Source organism: Mesocricetus auratus, unplaced genomic scaffold, assembly GCF_017639785.1.
Source record: "Mesocricetus auratus isolate SY011 unplaced genomic scaffold, BCM_Maur_2.0 Super-Scaffold_15014, whole genome shotgun sequence".
Taxonomy (NCBI): domain Eukaryota; kingdom Metazoa; phylum Chordata; class Mammalia; order Rodentia; family Cricetidae; genus Mesocricetus; species Mesocricetus auratus.
The window spans coordinates 42,529,677-42,552,213 of NW_024429186.1; the positions used below are offsets into that span (position 1 = coordinate 42,529,677).

Consider the following 22,537-nt stretch of genomic DNA (forward strand, 5'->3'; position numbering starts at 1 on the left):
GATATTTTTGAAGGGTTGTTTTACTCAGTTTGTTGGTTGGTCTTTGTTTGTTTTTGTTTTGTGGGGTATTTGGGGGAAGGGTTTATAATGCTTTGTCTGGGCTTTCTTCCCCCCTTACCCTATAAGTCTTTTGCTTATATATTATAGTTTCTGGTTTTGTTTCATTATGGAATTTCTATGTATGTCAATGTGTGTGTCTCTTCATCTATATGTGTTTCCTGTGATTTTTCTTTGGCTCTTTCTTTCTGTTTATTTGCTTGTTCTGTCCTTTTCATGTTTTTATTTTATTCTTTTTTTGATACCTGTTTGTTTTCTAATGAGCAATAGCAAGAAAAGGAGAGGATTTGGGTTAGTGGGGAGGTGGGGAGGATCTGCAAGGAATTGGGGAAGAGGAAAGTGTAAGTAGAATATGTTATATGAAAAATATATGTTCAAATAAAAAGATACAGGATTGAAGAGGAAATAATAAATAAGAGAAAAGAAATAAATAAAAGAGAATTTTAAAATGAAATTAGCATGTGATTTTTTAATGTAAATATAAAGGCTAGAAAGAAAGGGAAGTAAGTTTCCAAAGGGGCCAGAATGCAGGTCATTTGGGAAGAACTGGTGGCAACTTTTATTCTCTGGACCTTAAGTTCTCCACTGAAGGGTCTGAAGGAACATGCTGACCTGTGGGCTGCAGTGGTGGGCATTATGATTGACAGTGCCATCAAATCTGCCTTCATTCAAAGTGGAGTGGCTTCCCATGCCCAGTAAGATCAAGTAGGAAAAAGTATAGGCATAGGTAATATGTAATAAATGTGTTTAATTGTGTGCCTTTGGTAATGTTGCTGTGTCTATGGATATCATAATGCCATAGCGTATATTTTTCATATAGGCAAAATAGAAATAGAATGTAAATAGAAAAATGAGGAATGAGTAGACAAGATTACTCTTGCAATGGGAAAGGACACTTGCTGCATATGCTGTGTGAATACCTGAGTTCAAATCCCAGAACCCATGTAAAAAATGAGCATGGTCATATACATGCCTGTACTCCTAGCAGTGAGGGTATGGGAGGACACAAAAGGATGGCTGGGTCTTTCTGGCTGCTCTCCTGGTTCCGGGTTCAGTGAAGGCTGTCTCAGTAAGTAAGGCAGAAAGTTACAGAGCAGGATGCCTGATGTCCTCCTTTGGCCATAGCATATAGGCATGCATATCTGTACCCAAGTGCATATACATGCTCTTGCCACACACACACACACACACACACACACACACACACACACACACACACACAATTCACACAAAAATGTTAATTTGGGCTTAGGGAAGTAACACATAATAGTTTTAACACGTTCTTTCTTTTTCTGCTGTAGAGATACCTCTTTGTTTTCTTCCTAAATAAATTTCTTTTTTAATTATTCATACATTTCTCTATCCAGGCACCCCTCCAATGTGTCTGACAACTTGACTCTCATCATTTTCACTGAGCCATCCTACCAAAGAGACGATGAGGCCCAACCTCTGAGGGGCATTGTGGTCCTGAACACAGCCGGTTTCTTCCAATGGAGGAGGACCACACAGCGCAGGGGCTTGCCACGGAGTTAAAGGCAGGAGGAGTGCTGAGACATCCTTCAGAGAGCATCTTGGCCTCTTTCTCCAGCCCCACTTCTGTTTCAGAGTTCCTGAGCTGTCTAAAGGGCTGTAGTGCCTCCAACTTTCTGGAGAAGTTCACTGCAGCTTACAGCCTTCCATCTGGGAAGGAAGACAGGATGAAAGCTGAAAAACAGGGTAACAGTCTTGCTTTATGGTTGCAGCCTTTGTTGGTTTTCTTTTATGAGTTGAGAGAGATACTGGGTAAAAACTGTACATTCTGGTGCTACCTTCCTTAAGTCGATGTTTGTGAAAGCAGATGGGGGGGTGGGTTGTGGCTGGCCTCCTCCTCCTCCTCCCAGCTCTGCTCTCTGACAGGCAGCTGGTGATTTAACTGTCAAACTGTAAGCAGCACATCCTTCAAGAGCCTCCAAAGACCACTCCAAATGACAAAGGAATATAACAAACAAACAAGTGCCTGAAAGCTTCTGTGTTGCCATGGCGACTAGACTGGCTTTCCTAAACTCACAGAATTAAAAAAGAAAAACAACAACAACAGAAAAAAAAACCATTGCACTGGAGAGGGTAGGGGTGAGGGGGTACATAGTTAAAGAATGTTGCCGAAACCAGCCACAGTTGAGGCTAACTATAACCACCCTAGGGCCTGGACATCTAGGAGTTGATTTTTGTTTTGCTATTGAATAGACAAAATGTCAGGTTGATCCACTCAGCAGGCATTTAGGAGACTTACACCCCAATGATTAGCATACAGTACCTATCTCCTCATGAGCAGATAAGGTCTGGAGCCAGAGTGGCAAAGCGGTCCAGGAGAGAGGGCGGGGTGTATTTGTTAGCCCACAATGTCTCCTTTATATACAGATTCCTGCCAGAAATCAGCCGCCTATAGAAACTGGAGGGCCATGGTTCTCATCTGCTGGTGTTTGGTGTGGTAGGAAGCAGAAGGATGACTCTCAAGAGTTTTCTGAGAAGTGATGATCTCAGTGGGTGAAAGGTGAGATGCCTTGGTTACACAGGAGCTAGGTGGGCTGGTTGCTGGCCACAGTACCCAGTCAGAGGGTAGCTGCTTAAAGCAGTGGGCGTGTCCAATACAAATGTATCCTCAGGCTGCCTTCCATACCATGCTCTTCAGCGTTCTCATTACAATGATACTAAGAGCAGGAAGAGCCTGCACAAATGGGTACTATTAGTGGGATGGCAGTTTGAGGATAGCTTTTAATAATATGTTTATTAATTGAGAATTTCATACAATGTATTTTGATCATATTCACCTCTCCAGCTTAGAAATATTTATCGATTACCACAAACTTCCCGCAGACCCAGCCATTGCACATAAAGAAGGTATTCTAAGGAGCTCACCACAGATGCACACAAAGAAACTGCAAAGACATTCGTGGCAATGATGTTCACAGTAGAGGGAAATTCAAAACAGTCCAGAGTTCAATTACATGAGACTGAAGCTAAATAAAGTTCAGTTCAGCTATGCAGAACTCCATGAAACCTTGAAATGGGAAGTCAAAAATGTCTGCATTGTACTAAAGGAAGAGTAGGTTTTAAGGCTTATATAAATTTTTCTTAAAATACAGATAGAGGTAAATAACAAAAAAAAATAACTTCAAAAATAACAAAGATGGTCTCCGAATGGATTTGTTGTATGTAGATCTGTCACTTATTAAAAGTTATCTGTAATAAAATGCTTGTTACATAATTGTTTAAAGTGTAACAAATTAAAAGTATGGTACTGTAAACCCTGTCAAAAATCCACAGCTGGGGAGGTCATATCCCTAGGGGTGTCCCATGCTATGATGTAGCTAAATTGACATGACACTAAACCATAGGCTAGGTATTTATGCTTATACCCATAGACAAATGCTGCCTTTATCCTTAATCAGAGAAGCTTTCTCTTGTCAGTGAACCATGATGAATGCAGAGATCCCCCTCTAACGCTCAGAAACACTGCAAAAGAAGAGAGGAAGGAGCTAGGAAAGGCTAGCTTCAGGGTGTAACACCATTGCAAGCATAATGTCACAGCAGCTTCTGTTGCATAAGATTGGGCCTGTAAACCACTAATCATGGATCACAGAAGGGCTCAAGGGGCCTTACTCCTCCCTGGTGAACTTCTAGCAACTGATGGATTCTGGGAAAGTGGTAGTCATTTGTGTTTAGTCACATAGAATGAGCCTACAAGGCTCTGGTGAATATTTCCAAGCCCATGGCCATGCACACAGTCTTGATGAAATCGGTCACAAAACAAAAGACATGAATGTGGGAAGTGGACCAGCAAGGGCTACAGGTGGCAGGAGAAAGAAAAGAGGATGGATTGAAAGTAAACAGAATGCACTGTGCACATGGATGAAATGCTCAAGGAACAAATTGACTCAGTAAACAAGTGATTTTTAAAATATAAATAAATTCTAGTTCCACCCTGCTCCCAGAAATGAATGTAAAAATGTAAAGTACCCAATTTATTTTTATTCTATCCCCTCAATAAAAAAAATTGACAGAGAGCTCCCAGCTAGGTTAGACCCATTCAACATTTACCCATTGCTTCCTTTGTACAAAGCCTTGAAGCACTGAGGAGACAAAACAATGGAAAGGGACTGAACATAGTAAAGGTGCTTAAAGACGAGCAAATGCTGTGAGAACCGCAATCAGAGGGAGACACTTCGGAGGTAGGGTGACCGTCATATTCCTTTTCTGTTGCTGCCAGAGTAAATTACCACAAACAGAGGCTTAGAACAACACCAACATGGTATCTTACTTGGTCGTGAGTTCAAACGAAGCCTCCCTAGGCTAAGATCAAGGTCTAGAAGCACTACCTTCCCTTTCAGGAACAGGAGGAGAATGGATTTGCCTGCATTTTTCTGCCTCTACAAGAAGCTCAGATTCCCTGAATCACGGTCTTTCTCTCATCGATTTAAGTGCTCCTGGTGGAGTGGATCTGGCCGCGCACCACTCTGATCACTGTGCCTACTTCCCTCTTCTGTTACACTCTGGTGATACCGATCTCACCTCAAGATTTCAGGTCTTCTGTTTCAAGATCAGCCATTAGCAATCTCAGTTCCCCCTCAAAAATATTCTTACCAGTTATTGTCCAACATAACCCAGACATGGGTCCTGGGGGTGGGGGTGGGGGTTACACCCAAGCCGTGGGATAGAGAAGGCAGTCCATCAGCAACTAAGACAGAAAGCTCGAGGTCTTTGCAGCTAGTCAGTGAATGCGAGTCTAGGTGCCCCATACCAGCTATGAGCACTCATGGAAGCAAGAAACACATGCAAAGGAGCAATGCGGGGAGTAAGAGAGCATGGCACGTGCCCATCCATTGGAGTCTCTGTGTCCTGTAGCATTTAGCTTTGTAAGCAAGTGATATGGTGGGTAGTTTGCACTACAGGCAAATAAGTGGGTGATGGCAGCAGAAAGCTCATGGGCCCAGCAAGGGAGAAGATCAAGCTCCCTACTAGAGTGACATGGAAAGACAGACAAGCCTGTCTTAATGGACTTGATCATTTTTATTCAAGTTCAGAAACATGGAATAACATAGGAACATGACATTAATACCAAAGTGATTTAAGCAAGCTGGACTTCTTTGCTCAATTAAAGTCATAGGGAAATGTGCCTTGCATTTCTATAAATTCTAAAGTATATCTGTAAGTTAACCACAACATATAGCTGCCTGTGTATACATCAACCTGGCAGACAGTGCTGTTATACAAAGGCTACAGTGTGTCTATAGCAGTCTTAACTGGTTTGCCAATAAAAACATTATACGTTGTATACCACTGGAAAGCATATTTAAGCCACTGCAAGTTTACAATAACTCATAACTAGTTCTGGAATACCCTTGTTAAGATACTATCATTTAGAAACAGATGCAGAGAAAATTAATAAAGCCCATCTGGTCACACAAAGCTGCCACCTTCTCATAACACATTCAGCAGTAACAACACCCAAGAAATTTCAAACTAGCCTCCACAGCAATCTGGGAGCAAAGACAAAAGTACTAATGGATGTATTGGTTTGTCACTGCCCAACCATGACTTCAGCACACATTCTCCCTGTGAACCAGTTTAAATCCAGAGGGAGTGTTGTGGTGGTAATTACAGTCATCTGAGTAACTCAAGTAGGACAGAGGACTAAGAGGAGACTGGTGGCTTCCCAGGAGGCTACTTCCCCAGTGGGTCCCTCAGACCCACCCTGACTAAGTCAAATCCCAACTTCATCTTCCCCAACATTTTCTGAACTGTTCCTCCTCACCTGATCACCATACATTTTCCCCTCCACTCAACACGCACACCATATCTGTTTCCATCTACCTTTCTGTTTAAACACCAAAAACTTTATTTCATAACCCATGACTCAATCCTCAAGCAATTCCAACCATGTTTGCTCTAGCTACCAAACCTGAAGGGTTAGTGAGCAGGCTCAACTAGCCAGCTTCCCAGAGCCTGCTTTAAGTTGTTTCCAGAGTGCCGCTATAGCTAACTCCATGAATAAAAGCCAGAGGGTCCTGTAGCCCCTACACAGTTCTTCCACTGGGCTGCAGGGTGGATTAAAAAGGAAATACATTTTAAAAAAAGAAATCTGGCCACTAGGGAAATGTCCAGAGATCTACAAGAATGACACCAACTATCAGTCTAAGCAATAGTGGAGAGGCTACCTTAATTGCCCTTCTCTGATAATGAGATTGAGGACTACTTTATATGTCATCCTAGAGCCTTCATCTAGTAACTGATGGAGACAGAAGCAGATACCCACAGCTAAACACTGAGCTGAACTCCTGGAATCTAGTTAGAGAGGGAGGAATGATGAACAAAGGGGTCAAGACCAGGCTGGTGAAACTCACAGAAACAGCTGATCTGAACAAAGGGGAGCTCATGAACCCCAGACTGATAGCTGGGAAACCAGCATAGGACTGATCCAGACCCCCTGAAGTGGGTGTTGGCCAGGAGGCCTTGGCAATCGATGGGGCCTCTGGTAGTAGATTAGTATTTATCCCTAGTATACGAATGGACTTTGGGAGCCCATTCCACACAGGGGGATACTCTCTCAGCCTAGACACAGGGGAGGGCCTAGGCCCTGCTCCAAATAATATGACAGACTTTGAGGATCCCCCAGGGAAGGCCTCACCCTCCTTGGGGAGCAGAAGGGGATGGGATAGGGGTTGGTGGGGGGCAGAGGAGGAGAGGAGGAAGGGGAGGGAAGGGGAACTGGGATAGACATATGAAACAAGCTTGTTTCTAATTTAAATAAAAAAATCTGGGGAAATAAAGGGAATTGTAGCCAATGCTGAGGAGGTGACCTATGAGGCATGTTTAGTTTGGGGGTGGGGAGGACATTTGCAATATTCTTGTTCCACAGTACAAAACATGTTTTCCCCGTGCCCACAGGTTGTCACTAATGACTGTGCACACAGGAAGTGCCAGGCTCCTGTCTGCTAAGTCGCCTCTCTCCCTGGCTAGAGATGGGGCTTTGCAAAGTGCTTCTAGCCCCACTTATGTGCTTAGCCTATTATCAGGACCCTGACAACCAGCTGTACTCTATTATGCTCTAGCCCAGAAAGAGGCAATGCTTCCCTTTTAGCCCAAATTATTTTTAAAAAAATAACCAGACACCTCTAATGTGCTTCTGAACCGAGGAGAAGCCAATATCCACAGACAAGAGCCCATGTAATAGCCAAGACACCTTGCAAATGCTAACCAAATGAAATGGCAACACCTGTTCTGCCAAGCCCCCAAAGGCTGAGCTTTGCACCTAGACATAAAAGAATCAACTGTGCATAAAGCCAGGCCCCGTTGCCATGGATTTTCACTGGCTGTACATAGCTAATCCTCCTATACATGGTCTCCTGGCCAGGAGTTCACACTGGGCTCAAAGCCCTATGTCAAAGTCACAGCTAGTACACAAATTCATAACCTCACTTCCTACAATTGCTATGCAATGAATGACTTTCCATCGCCCTCTCCCCTGGGAGCCCCTGAGTGCCCTTTCCTATCTCTGTGATGGAAAGAGCAAATCTGGTCACTACCCATTCATTCATTCATCTACTCCCACCTCCAGCCTGTGTCCCACTCCAATTTTTAAACTCCTCTATTTCCTGTAGTGGTAAGTGATAGCCTATGGCATGGATCCATACAGCATGTCAATTTGCAGCAGTCAAAATCATAAAAAAAGAAGTTCTGCTAGGTTAACTATCAAAGTCCTTGCACATTTCCAGCAACAACCTTCCAAAGTTAGCACAAGAATCATCTAGAAGAGCGTCCAACTCACCGGATTCTAAGGAGCCTTCCCAAGTGCAAAGCAAGTTGGAGTCAGACACAATGTTTCTTTGAAAGCTGTTTCAACAATGGCTTCAGGGTTACCCACTATTTCCTGAAATGGCAACCCCGTAGTCACTCCCACTCCTCCTAAGAGTGGGTTACTCTGGTTTCCTCTATCTCTACATTACAATGTAACCCTCTTTGGAGTTAACTCTCCAGCTGCCTACCGTTACCGTTCTCACTTGGCAGGGAGAAAGGGAAGCTGGCTGCTTACTTGAATTGTGACACTCACCACAGCAATGTTTGCTGAGGAGGAGGAGAAGCTTGCTTGACTCGCCACCTCTGCGGTTAGAACCGTCTGCCTTAGGAATTTAATAAGCATTTTTTTTATTTTAACCACCTGTTCCATGGAGTTAGTTCTTGCTTTATGGGCAAAATTATCTTCCTGAAAATTTCGCTACAAGTTGTTAATCTGTCAAACTTAAGTAGTATTCCCTTCAAGGAGCAGGTAGAAGTTGCTGTAGTGATTAAACCCAGACTCCTACCACAACTATTTCCATTAATCATAAAAAGGACTTTCTCTTATCTGTGCCTATAGTCGCTATACTGAAAAGCAAATACAAGATAACAAACGGGATTCTGACGAAGACAAAATGCCTAGTCTGCTACGAACATCATAAGCTGGGATGAGAATTCATGATTCCTCATGTTTTGACACATCACAACTTCTCTAGATAGCTCCATAGAGGTTTGGGCAGAGGTGAAGTCATGACTCCCAGAATTTAAAACCAAGAGGATCAGAGAAGGTGAAAAGTCCTGGTTTTGCATAGGTGAGACGTGAAGGCAGAAGCAATACCCATCAGCTTACTCCCTGAAACCTGAAAATGTGAAATCTGTGGAATGAAACACCACTGTGGCTCGGCTATAACAGAGTTTAAATTCTCCTCTTTGTGCAGGAGGAATCGCATAATTACAGCTGAGAAATTGTTACAGAGTATCTAATTAGTCTATTTTCCATAAGTACAAGGAAACACAGCCAGTATTTTAATTTTGTAGACACAAGAAATACAGAAAGACAGATAGAAAGCAAGCAAGCTCTTGATACAGGAGACCCCAAACAGTGGCTCCTAGATACCGGGACAAGGAAACCCTCTGAAACATGAAAACTTTGAACCTTCTCCAGGCACAAAGCCTCATAGAGGCTCTCTTAACATCCACCCCAAAAGGCCTCTGAGGATCCCTGTATCTAAGATGAGAATTTCCCCCTTCCCAAGTGACACAGACCAGCACCTTTGTGCAAAGCAAATGCAACCTGGACACCAAGGTAATTCCTCTTGCACAATCTCATTCTTTAGAGTTGAAGATGCTGGGCTTCCAGGTGACCTTGACTGGGCATGCTTTTTATACTCCTTTATTCTCCTGATCACATATTTCATTTCCCAAAGCATACAAACAGACTTTTTCTAAAAGATGAAATAGTATGCTTCAAAATGAATTGAGATCTGACTGCCTACCAGAGATGTACAGAGACTTAACACTCACTATTAGAGGTGTTGCTGAAACAATATAAGGACCTAGAGAGAACCCAGAACAAATGGCCTCTGAAGTATATTCCCATCTGAGATTTCATGGGTGAATGATACAAAGAAAGCCTTGAGATGCAGCTCAGTTGGCAGAGCACTTACCTGGCATGCCTGGAGTCCCCAGTCTGATCCCAGCACCAGGAAATCCAGGTGTGGTGGTTCATGCCTGTAATATCAGCTCTCAGTCAATGGAGACAGGAAGATCAGAAGTTCAAGGTCATATTCTGCTACACAGTGAGGTTGAGGCCAGCCTGGGCTATGAGAGACCTTGTCTTAAAACAAACAAGAAAACAGAACATCAGGGCAATTTGTCTATGCCCTTCACAGAACTGGCACTGAAAACTAAATATTGTGTTTCTTGTGAAACTCAACCACACATACAACATATTTTCCTTTCATTTGGAGCATTAATTTGCTTAAACTTCTTTTTAGCTACAAAGAAAGCAAATTCCTTCTAGTACCTAATGTCTCAATCACTTGGAAGCCACAACTTACTCCTGTGTAGTTCTCAGTCCATTAAAACCTGTGTTTTGAAGTCGAGATGTAACTGTCATGGGGTAGGAAGCCCGGAAATTTCTCCAGTAAGAGAAATACTAAGATTAATAATTATGGGGTAAATACGTAAGTCAGAGCTAGCCAGTAAGAAACAAACAAGGCCAACAGCTTCATAATTAAAAAAGCAAAAAACAAAAAACCTGTGTTTTACACATGGACTGCTATGACATATCGCCTACCATTGCTAACAATTTAAGCCCTCACTTATTTAGAACATATACTTTATGGGCAGCTTACTATGTACAGGCACATTCTAGAGATACAGCCCAGGACTGAAGGAGAAATGGCCCCTACCCACATGGAGTACACATGGGTTTATGCCATCTTGACCACAACCTTGATCCTAGAATTTTTTAATTTTCTTGTCTTTCTCCATTTTTGTGAAATCCACATCTTTTCTGGGGAGGGCAGGCCACAATATCAGTTGTGTACAGGCTCCATACAATTCTTCCAAGACTTTAACTTCAAGTAGGGAGATTATGACTCATTCCAGGTGAAAAGTGAGATACATATAATCATTGCACCAAAAGATGCTTGCACAAACCCAAGCAAAAACATGAAGAACAGTCCAAAGAAAGGCTGACCATGGATTTCCCCGAGAGAACGAACTGTGCACATAAGAGCACTGCAATTACACAACTCTCCAGGCTGGAGAAGCGCTTCCTTTTTTTGTGTGCATTAATTATAATGGGTCTAAACAGTGCTAACTAGTTTCTGAAGTAATCTTGGAAAGTGTTTGTTTTCCACATTTTTAAATGCTGAGAATATAATTAGCTACTTAAATTTGAATGCTAATACAGCAGTTTGTGTCCACATTGAGCACTCTTTGTACAACACACGATGTGATGCTAATCTGTGCCAAGATTTTCTTCCACAAATTAACAGAAACTGGCCACAGGCATTCCTCTCTTCCTTCCCTAAAGCTTTATTTTCAAGACTTAGCACCCTCTAACCCACATATGGGGACCCACCCCAGGTATAAACAGCGGAGAAGGGGTGACGGACGAAGAGGGAGCCGTAAGGAAGCAGCTGAGACCATCGCATGGCAAACACTCCTAGACTACCGTGCCAGAGAGTACTGACTGCTGCCTACTCTGCTTTCTCCTTCCGTAGCAATAGAACCGCTGAATTTTAACTAGGCTCATGGCTGGACCAGAATAAGGATGCATTTCAGCACCTCTAACAAGATGAGACCATTTACCCAGGAAACACAATGCAATGAAAGTACACGTCTTATGGGCAGCTTAGAGCCCTATTGAGGGTGAAGCAGATGGACAGAAACCAATAGCAATAGACTGGGAAGATGGCTTCATCAGTAAAGTGCTACCTTGCAAGCACAAGAACAAGCCCCAGAATCCACATTAAAAAAAAAGCCAAAAATCAAAAGCACCAACGACAGTTTATGCTGGAGAGGATGTGGTGAAAGGGGAACACTCCTCCATTGCTGGTGGGAGTGCCAACTGGTTCAACCACTTTGGAAAGCAGTATGGAGATTCCTCAGAAAAATGGGAATAAACCTACCACAAGACCCAGCAACTCCACTCTTAGGCATATATACAAAATATGCCCATTCATACAACAAGGATGTCTGTTCCACTATGTTCATAGCAGCATTATTTGTAATAGCCAGAACTTGGAAGCAACCTAGATGCCCCTAAAATGAAGAGTGGATAGAGAAAATGTGGTATATTTACACAATGGAGTACTATTCAGCAGAAGAAAAAAAAAAACAATGAAATCCTGAGATTTGCAGGCAAATGGATGACAATAGAAGAAACCATCCTGAGTGAGGTAACGCAGTCACAAAAAGAGAAATATGGCATGTACTCTCTCATATATGGAATTTAGACATAGATCTGGGGAGTGCCAGACTACAATCCCATGGCCAGAGAGCCGGGGCAACAGAAACTTCATTCAGTGGCTGATGGAAGAAAAGGCAGACTCCCACGGCTAAGTACTGAGCTGAACTCAAGAAAGCCAGTAACAGAGAGGGAGGACTGATGACCAAAGGGATTAAGACTGGGCTGGTTTAACCCCAGAAACAGCTGACCTGACAAGGGTTAACTCTTGAATCCAGGCTGATGCCTGGGAATCCAACATGGGACTGATCAAGACCCCCTGAATGGATGTGTCAGTGAGGAGGCCTAGGTAATCTATTGAGCCTTGGGCAGTAGATCAGTATTCATCCCGAGTATACACATGGACTTTGGACTCCCATCCAACAATGTGAGATGCACTCTCACCCTGAACTCTTGGGGGAGGGTCTAGGCCCTGCCCTGGATGAAATGACAGACTATGGACACCCTCATGGAGGGCCTCACCCTCCCTGGGGAAATGAGGGGATAATGAGGGAGGAGGGGAGGGAAAGGGAGAGGGACCTGGAACTGACTTGTGAACCAACCATGTTTCTAATCTAAATTTAAACTTAAAAATAAAAAAAATTAATAATAAAAAAGCCAATCATGTTGGCACGCACTTGTAAATCCCAGTACTGGGAGTAGGGGTGGATTCAGAATCATCCCTGGGACTCACTAACTGACCAGTCTAGCCTACTCAGTGAGTTCCAGGATGGCTTCAAAAAATGTGGACAGCAGCTGAGAGCCATTCTGGCCTCCATGAATGTGCACAGTCATAGGCAAATGTACATCTGCACAAACATACACACAGCCAACATTAAGCCCTAGGGTTAAACTACCTGTGGCCTTAGCTTATCTGAGAGGTAAGTTCGTAAGCAGTTTCAAGTACTACTGTCTTGGGATACCTGTCATTTATCATTTAACTTACCCCTCACAACAGCAAGTTTATTAAATCCATATAACCCTCCTAGTAGCTAGTATTGCCGTCACTATTTTGCAGAGTAAGCAACTGAAGAATCTTTCTGCTAAGCTCTCTCTTGAGCAGCAAGTTTCCATATGTAGAGAGGAAAGTATGGCAGTGTAAGAGACAAGCATGTCTTGCCACAGAATACTGACAATGACAGTAACTACGTTGCCTACAGGGGTTTATGTGGAATTTTCAGATTTGAGCATACCAATACTCAGCTTGGGCACTTGGTTTCAAGCTGGAAAGGGACCATACCCCAGTTCTAAAGGCATAACACACTGGATGTGTGTTTGCATGCTCAATGGCTGCTTCTGCTATTCCTAATACCTACACTCTCAACTTTACCATCAAATCTCCAAGCCTTGCTTTACAGCACTATCTGAACATCTGCCCTAAGCACTGTATGTCATGGTTAAAAGTTCCATGCATGATGATACACAGGAGCCATTGTCTTGAAATTCTCAAAGACCCACAAGCCATCAGAGGCTGGTGGTGTTTCGAGTCAATTACCTGAATAAATAATCTTCACCAAATGACTCTGTTATAGTGCCTCACCATATTACCTGGCATGGCACTAGGTGTGACAAAGGCCATTTGTGGGAGCTATATAATATATAAGCCTCTCTCACCAATCAGTGTTTATGTCAAAACTAATTTCAGTGTCTTCACATCCATTTCTCCCACATAAGAGTCACGGTGAACAGTGGTCATTCATACAGGGCACTCTGTGTTAACTTTTAGCTTTTCTTGACAAGGTATTTAACTATTGAGAGAAAATACTCACTTCTGAAAGAACAAAAAAGACTGACAGCCATCACAAAAACATTTTAATTGTGGCCTTAATGAAGAATGTAGTCTAATCATTTTTACCAACATGTTTTTGAAGGAAGGTCAAATTAATAGCATGTTGATTTTGAGTCTTTACAAAGAAGTGACAGATTGATTTTTATGCACTTTAAAAAATATATCAAATACTGGATAATTAAGTTTTGACATTCAAACACAAGCTGGAATTCATTTCCATTTGTCTGGCACGGGCATTAGCTGTTCTGTGTCCCAATAATTTTATTAAGATTTTTGAAGACTGCTATGGCTCTGGTATATAATGTTTCCATGGAGGCCCATATGTTAAAGACTTGGCCTCTAGGGTTGTGTGTGCCGGAAGTTGCAAAAACCTTTAGATAGATTTCATAACACAAAGGTAACTGGTAACATAGGAAAAAATACGGTTTCCTCCAGATTTCACTGGGTTATCTCTAAAGACACAAATGCATAACAAACAGCATAAGATATTTGTTCACTCATGGTTCAAAACACAAGAAGGAATTATAATCCGGTGGTACGATCAAGACATTTGACAAAGACAAGCCTGGAGTCTCTGGCACAGTTGCTTGCTCTATGCAATAAACCAGAAGAGCAGAAATAAATAGAATTTATCACTAAGATCAATATACTTCAAGCCACACACAACTTAATAATAAAGGTAAGGCATGGTTAGCTTTTATTGGCATCCTTTCTGGGAGTGATTTGGTGCCACAATGCCATCATTTGGGCCCCGGCTATTGGAAGATTCTTTTGGTATCCTAATAACCTTCTATATAATTAAAAATTCACAAGGGCCATTCTCTTCCAGCATGCCTAAAGGAACAGAATGAATCTATTCATTTTCCCTCTACTAATATCAACTTATAAAGCCCTTCTTTTTTGCACATGGTGCTATGGTATGCCCTCTGAAACCACTGTGCCAACTGTTAAATACATGCCAGATAGTTCCACTTGATAAGGACACTGAGCCCACTTTAATGTCAAAAAGAAAACACAGATGCAAGTCCTCACTGGGGACAAACTATCTAGCATTTGATCAAAGCTAAGGCTTGAAACCATGTCTGTCTGCTCTGATACCCTTTCTCTTAACCACTCTGACACTTCCACCCCACCTGATTGATATCTGTCCATCCTTTGTTGGGTCCCCCTCATATAACAAATGGCAACTTGTAGAAGCCCTGACTTGAGTTAGAACATGTTAAAAAAGGAAGGGATCACGCAGAAAGGTTCTCCTGACCCTCTTGAGACCCTTACTCTAATGGTCAAAGCCTCAGGCACTCGGAGCAGCTGCTCATGCCTGAGGTCATGCCACTGAGTGGACTCCAGATAGCAGCAAAGAGAATGTGTGCACAGGGCAGATACAAAACTAAATATTGACACTGGCTCCAGAGCAAAGGTTAGAAACACAGTGACTTCCTGTTAGAGAGAAGGCAACTGGGAGAGTGGGCCCTTGCCCGTGGCAAGCTAAGGCTCCTCGGAGGAGAACTCCAGGTGCGATCAGAGGGGACTCAGTGGTTTGTGCAGTGAGGAAAACTGAAGTTGGGCCAGACAGTGATTCAGAAGGCAGAGTGGTGCCCTGGGCAGGAGGAGAAGGTTCAAAGAGAATGCTACAGCGACATGAGTGACACGGTAACACCGACGCAAAACAGGAACGTCTATTAGGTCCAACCAAAAGGGGTTTCTGATCAACAGCTGTGTCTTCCTGGCTCAGAACAAGGTGCTAAGAAAACAGAAATGATTCAGTGAATGTTCATTCCCCAGAGGGAGAGAAGAGAAAAACACTATCTAAATGTCTCAAGCTCGCTACCAAACTGGGAGTGAGTGGGGGGGGGGCTACAGCCAAGTGAAGGGAGTTCCTTAGTTAGCCTTGTCTGGGGGTTCACTGGTAGCAAGCCTGAGACCTTTTAGCTGTTTAAACTAGTGGGCAAGGGTAACTGATCTGGCCAGACCACTTAACTGCCTAGACAGTCCACTTAACCTTTCTGGGCCTCAATCTCTTCATGTATAAATGGAGGTAAGGATAGCCTCTGCTCCATTAGTACATTATGAAGAGTGAAGCTACAAGAGTGTCTGGCATACAAAATTGAAAGCCAGTAAATATTCCCTCTTCCTATTGCTGTGTAGACTAAGGAACACTCAACAATGAATGACTGCAAACATTTGAGTTGAGGATAATCAAAAGGACATCTACCCTACCATGACTTCATCTAAATGCCTACAGTCTATCAAGGCCCCCACTTAAAGGGCTCTGGCAGACATCTGTATATACAAGCCTCGAGGCAGGTCTGGGTTGGGGCTATAATAAATTGTATCTGGAGATGTAAAGTTGATAAATGATCAGAGAGAATGAATTTATGTCTGGAGACATAAATCTGCTAATGACCAGATAGTTGTCATCAAAGCAGTGGATGAGATCACTTAAGGAGAAAGGGTGAAAAATAAGGTCATGATCAAGTTTTTCTCACCAGCTTAAACACATAGACTCAGGAGAGAAAGGGGCATTCAGGAAAAACAGGAGACAGGGAAGAGGATCCAATGGATATGGAAGAAAAAAGCCGCATATCAACCAGGTGAACCGAGGAATAAGAGCAGAGTATAGAAATAAAGGGAGGTGCAGACATTTCTAGAACTTCAGAACTTTCCTAGTCTCTACTGAGAGGTAACAGTGATGGAATAAAACTGACATAAGAATTATTCATACAATGGTGACACTTGTATGACAGTTGAAGGAGAGATCAGTAGACTGAGGAATGTTTTAACCAGATAAATGTCTGGTTCAGTGTGAGTCCCAAACAGCTTTTTCTAACAAGTATATGGATAATACCATGAGAAGCATAATAATGCTACCATATGTCTATGCCCTGGTCCCTAGACTCTGTGGATATGGGCTACATGGCAAAGGAGAATCAAGGTTCTAAGTTGCCAACAAGGTGACCTTAAAATGAGAGATTATCCCAAATTATTCAGATGAGTCCTATGAAACCTTGACCATCCTTAGAAGTAGAAGCATGGGGATGGAGGATGTGCAACAAGATGTTCAGTGGATAAAAGTACTTGCTGACCGCCCTGATGGCTTGAATCCAATCCCCAGGATTGGTGTAGTAGAAGAGAACCAACTCCTGCAAGTTGTCCTCTGTCCTCCACATGTGTTGTGGCACATACTCAATAAATTAATTTAATTTTAAAAAATTAATGGAAGAGGGAAACCAGGAAAGATAATATAACAGATAAACACATGAGAAGACTCCAAACCACTAATGCTTTGAAATGAAGCCATAAAGCCAGAAAGGTGGGTGGTCTCTAGATAAGGACACTAAATGGACAGTCCCCTGTTGCCTCCAGGAAGGACACAGTTCTGCTGACATCTTGATTTTTACCCCGGGAAGGTACAGTTCAGACATATGAACCACAAACAATGATAATGAATTTGCACGCCTCTGTGCATCAACTGTGTGGTAATTTGTTACATCAGCAATAAGAAACTAAAGTGTGTCTTTGAGAGGTGAAACACTGCCTTGTGTTTATTGACTGACACCATCAACACATTCCTAGAAGACTGTTGATCTATTCATGGACACTTGTATTTTGGTGAAGGTAAAATACATCCCCACTGGAGAAATGCCTGTCTATGGAACTGAACTGGAAATTACTGCCAAGAGAAAGCTAAAAGAATGGTCTTCTGTCCTCAAGGGAACCTACAGGACGGCACCCGGGTCCCGTCTTCCCTTATAGGATTCATTCTCATATGTTGAGTTTCACCTATCATTATTATTATCATTATTATTATTATTTCTGAGAGTTAAAATGTTTTCCCTGACTCCCTGATCTTTACTCTGTGTGCCTCTGACACCTAGAAACGCCTGGTCCATGTGTTCACACCACCGATTATGTTTGTTCTCAGGGTGTGCCTTCTGCTGCCGTTTTCTCACTCAAATAATTCTTATTCATTGTAGAAAAGTCAGGACACAGGCAAGCAAAAGAAAAGGTAAAACTTTGTAACCCCACCCACAGTGGATAATTGCTTTTGAGCATTTCAAATGTGTCTTTGAAAACAATATATTAATATTTATACATGTGTTTTGTTTTTAAAATGTAACCACACTCCCATAAAACACTGTCCTCTTCTTACTAGGAAGTACATTAAGAATCTTCAGTAAAAATAGACATTTGAAATATAATTCTTAAAGGCTATAAACTATTTCCAACATAAAATAATGCCATAATATATTGACTTGGTCTCTTTTTCATTGGGATTTTCCTTTATGTTCATCTTCCATGTTCCCTGCCTCCATCCTCCTTTCTTGCATATTTGGTCACCACCAACTACTGACTTTAGGTCATGACTACTGCCGTAATCACTTTGGTTGAGTGTTCTACATTCAGTCTGCCATCTACTTTCTCATGTGACTGACTATAAGGTCTCTGGGTCCCTCTAACCAGAATGATCCTGGATAATGATGAGGTCAATGTGTGCTTAAAGCAGAACAAGTATAACCTTTTTAATGTTTCCAGCGACCAGCAATACGTATCTACCTGAAAATCTCCAAAGTGCTAAAATTTGGTTACTAAGACAACATTCTGTATTTACCATCTCTTATAATGCACTTCTGTGTTTATTAATGAGAATAAAAGCCTTGTAAAGAATGTTCTTGATTCTTATTTTCAAGTGTCTAAAAATCCAATTCAAGTAGTTTTCATCAAAAAAAAAGAAAAGAAAAGCTGTTTCACATAACTTAAATCAGATGTAATCCAATCCAAAAGCTCAAACAGTATCCTACAGAGATTATACCCTGGACTGACCTCCTGGCTTGGCTTTCAGTGTGCTTACGGCAGCAGTTCCCAACTGTCCTATAATGCTGGGACCCTTTAATACAGGTCCTCATGTTGTGGTGACCCCCAACCATGAAATTATTTTCATTGCTATTTCATAACTGTAATTTTGTGAGCATTGTGAATTGTAAACATCTGTGTTTTCCAATAGTCTCTTGATAACCCAAAGAAAAGGGTCATTTAGCCCCCAAAGGGGTCAAGACCCATAGGTTAAGAACCACTGACTTAAGGTTACCACAGCAACTTCCAGTTTCTGTCATTGTATTTCAAGTCCAACAGAACATAGTGCCTGCCTTTATGAGGCTCCCTCTCAAATCTCAGAAGTTGGTCTTACTGGACCATTCAGGTAATAAACTTGTTTCTAACACTGGTCCTTATGGTCCAGAGAATGACCAGACCCACTGATCTGGTTATGAGTGGATATCTTAGGCCTCTCATTTTGCATACTAAAGACAGCCCCCCCAAAAAAGTGGGATGAGATTACTGAAAGAGAAATTAACACTGTATAAGAAAAACAGTAGACATATTGAAAGGATGGAACTTTCTAGCATAGCAATGCTAACTTTTTGAGGTTGCAAACCCCTCAGAGATTGAGCATATGATTTTTACAGAAGAAACCAAGCAAAAGTCTGCAGAAAACCATAAAGTTTTGCATACAATGCATTTGGGGTGAGAAATGTGTCTCCCTCATACCGGCAGAGTATAAAGAGACCTTACAAAGAGTTATGTTCCCTGCTTATTCTTGATGCAAGCATCAATTTGTATCTCTTGAACAAAGGTTGAAATTAACCCAAATGCTTTGAGCAGAGGGAAAATTTTGCTCAAAGGTAAATCTCAGCAAGATTTGAAGATGTTTGGTTTGACTAAGCTGAAACTGTGAGATGCTTTAATATAGAATTTAAGTTATCTTTAATATTTAATCAGTGTTTCATTTTGTTAGCAGCAGCTAGTCATGACAAAAGTGACTTTCAAACACATGCAGTTACAGTGAATCAAAACTGCCCCCTCTTTCACCTTGACAGACAGCTCCTATCGGGGAACACAAGAATGGTCCAAGGCTCGTGTTGAATTTTCAGATTGCTGCTTCCTTTGTCCTCAAACACATGAGATCATCTTTGGCAATGACTGTATCATTGATGCACTGATGTCAGCAAAGGAAAGATTAATAATCCATGCTTTAATTTAACCTTCAAGTGAGTTGTGCGGTTTCCAGAAGTCTGAAGAATGCTGCCACAGAAAGACCAGCTGATAAGGCACACTGGAGCCTAGCACAGAGGAGCCATCCTTCCGACAGTGGAATACATATAGTTATCATCTTTATCACAGAGGCACTGTAATCCAATAAAAGTTTCCATTGTGGTGAGCGTTGGGAAGTAAGAGTAACTAGTAAATAAATATATATGCAGACACATTCATAAACATAATCAATAAACTCTTCCCTGTTGGGTTAGTTCTAAGTATTTCCTACTTCTCTACAAAAATAATTCTTAATTTGTTCCTATAGGTCAATTGGGAAACTTCAATTTTTTCATATTATCGAGACATAACGGTATACACCCAAGATCCCAGTACTCAGCAGGTTAAGGCAGATTGTTCATGAAGAAACGTATTTCCTTCATATCGGCAGACTATTAAAAGACCTTAGAAACAGTCTTAAGGCCAACCTGGGTTACACATCAACATCCTGTCCCAGAAGGAAAAAAAAATACTTCAGTTCTTTTTTATGTTTAATTTTTTATTAATCATTTGAGAGTTTTGTATATGTTTTGATCATACTCACCTTCCCCGACTCTTTTCAGATCCACCCTCCCTGGTTCTTTTTAATGTCTGGGTTTTATATATGCAAGTATGTATGTATATAAAGCGTTACATGTGTGTTTTAAATATATCTTCTTTGAATATTAGCTCCATGAGAAAAGGGCCTTTGTTCCCTTCATTGCTGTCTCTCTCTCTCTCTCTCTCTTAGGCAAAGAACTAAAGCTATGTTCATCCATCAGTTTTATAACAAAAAGGCTTATATTTTGTTCACCATCTGGCTCCCTTTGCTGTCCTACTTAAGCAGTTCAGGACATGCCAGGAGCTAGTAAATAAGAAGTGTGATGGAAAGAAGTTGGGTCAGATCATGTACCATCAATAAGCTATGTAAGAATTTGGATCTCATTCTCTTTGTGGTAGGAAATGATTAGCAGGTTTAGCTCGAATATAGCAGGTCCTGATTTGTGACTTAAAGAGTTTACTTTGCTGCCCTGGGAGAACCAGCTAGAAGGAGAAGGTGGAGAAAAAATTAGTTAGAGAATCCAAGAGAGGAATAGAGTGACTTGTGCCTGGCTGACAATAACAGAGGTGCATCCAAACCAACAGGTGTGACTGATAAACCGATACAGCATTTAAAAATGTCTAGAATAGCTGCAAGATTTTTGGCTTCAGAAAACAGATAACGCCACTTTACATAGCTGGGGGATGGTGGTAGAGAGGCAGATGGGAGGAAGCGTTCAGAAGTCTGCCTTAGTCCTCCCAGGTTCACCTAGAGGTGCTTAGGTGAAGCATCTGATTCTGATCAGACAAATGGCTCTGGATGTCAGGGCAGCACTGGAAACTCATGCCCAGGGACTTCACATACACATGATTCAACATATAAGCCTTTGGCTTTACCAACACAGAAAACAAGCAAAAACTAACAAAAAGAATAGGTTTATTCTGCACTTCCTCTGGGTATGGAGCCCATGCTTTTTCTTGCAGTGAAAGGTTTTTCTGGCAAAGAAACATTGGCTGGGCCTGAGTTTCAAAGGCTTTTCTGCACCTCCAAAACAACACAGGACACTACCGAGAAATCAATGCCTTCTCACACTGAACACATTCTAGTCTCCTGTGCAATTGCAAAGATGCCCATGGGCTTTACATTTGAGGACCATAAATATATTGATTTATTTTAATTCCAAGGATAATTCCCATAATATGAAAGAATATGAGTGACTGCCCTGAGAGGTCTGGGGGTGCTTATTCTTCTAGATGCTAAAGAATTGGACCTGGACTTCTCTGAGACCAGCTTCAACATACTGAGTTACAGTGAATATGGTGTTCTCCAGTTGTGCGTGGCTTCTCCATTGCACTGCCAAAAGCGAGTCAGCAGATGAGGCTGGGTTGGGCAAACCAAAGCTGTAGCCCCAGCTTTTAAAATTAATGAGCCCTTTTCTCTGGAACATCAATTTCTATATCTTTTTTAAGTGTCAAACAAGTTCCTCTCTTTAGATTTGTCCTGAATTTATCTTTGTGTGTCATCAAGGAGCAGTGGGAAGAGGGTTAGGATATAAATGTATCATATGATAATCTTGTTTTATTCTCTTTGTTTTCATTTGAAAATAAAATTCCATGTCCACAACCATAATCATAAAAGTAGAGTATAGTTTCTTTAATTTCTATCTATGGGAAATTGTTGTATTCCAATTCCTGAAGCAATCAACAGTCTATATATATTGTTATTATTAACATATACCAATAAAATACTTTTTAAAAAATCTTATGGTCACAGGCAGAGAAAAATAAATCAGGCTGGAAATGGGCTGGAAACATCCTCTCTGTTCACAAGACCTCATAGTTACAGAATGTGCTATGCAGACTGCTGGGGAACAATTGCCAATAGTCTTACTAGCTGTAGACCTGTATACAACACTACTAACTGGCCCACAAGATAGGCCCACTGATGCAATAATGACAAGTCCATTATAGGAGTAACCAACTACTTACTACCTGGATCTGAGGCCCACTCCACAGGGAGGAGCTCGTATCTGGCACTGGGACCCAATCAGGAGGCAGTGACTGAGGAGTTCAGAGGCCCTAATGGGACAACTACTGCTCTTTTTTGCTAATGGATATGAAGTGTCCATCCAATTACCTTCTAAATAACTATGTCCGTGCCCATATAACAATGTTGTCATCAATTTCAGTGGGAAAATCTTCTTTTCACAGTGGACAATAGTGACTGAAGAAACTCATAACTGGTCAACGCAATAAGAGTAAGTGACTGTTGAGTGCTCAGCCATAAACAGACATCTGTATCACCTCTCCTAAGA

At 41.7% G+C, this 22,537-nt stretch overlaps 1 protein-coding gene across 8 annotated transcripts in view; it reads right to left on the reverse strand.

Moving 5' to 3' along the window:
• Positions 1-22,537, reverse strand: part of Syt16 (synaptotagmin 16) — a 243,825-nt gene that overhangs the window by 164,495 nt on the left and 56,793 nt on the right. Inside the window, exon 1 of one of the 8 annotated variants that reach the window (XM_040742931.1) lies at positions 9,537-9,639. The exons of 6 other annotated variants lie outside the window; for them this stretch is intronic. In XM_040742931.1, coding sequence (XP_040598865.1) covers positions 9,537-9,543 — 7 coding nt within the window. In that variant the 5' untranslated portion in view covers positions 9,544-9,639. Of the gene's footprint in view, positions 1-7,861; positions 8,067-9,536; positions 9,640-22,537 lie in introns of those variants that run through there. One more of the 8 variants, XM_040742927.1, reaches the window with a different exon arrangement.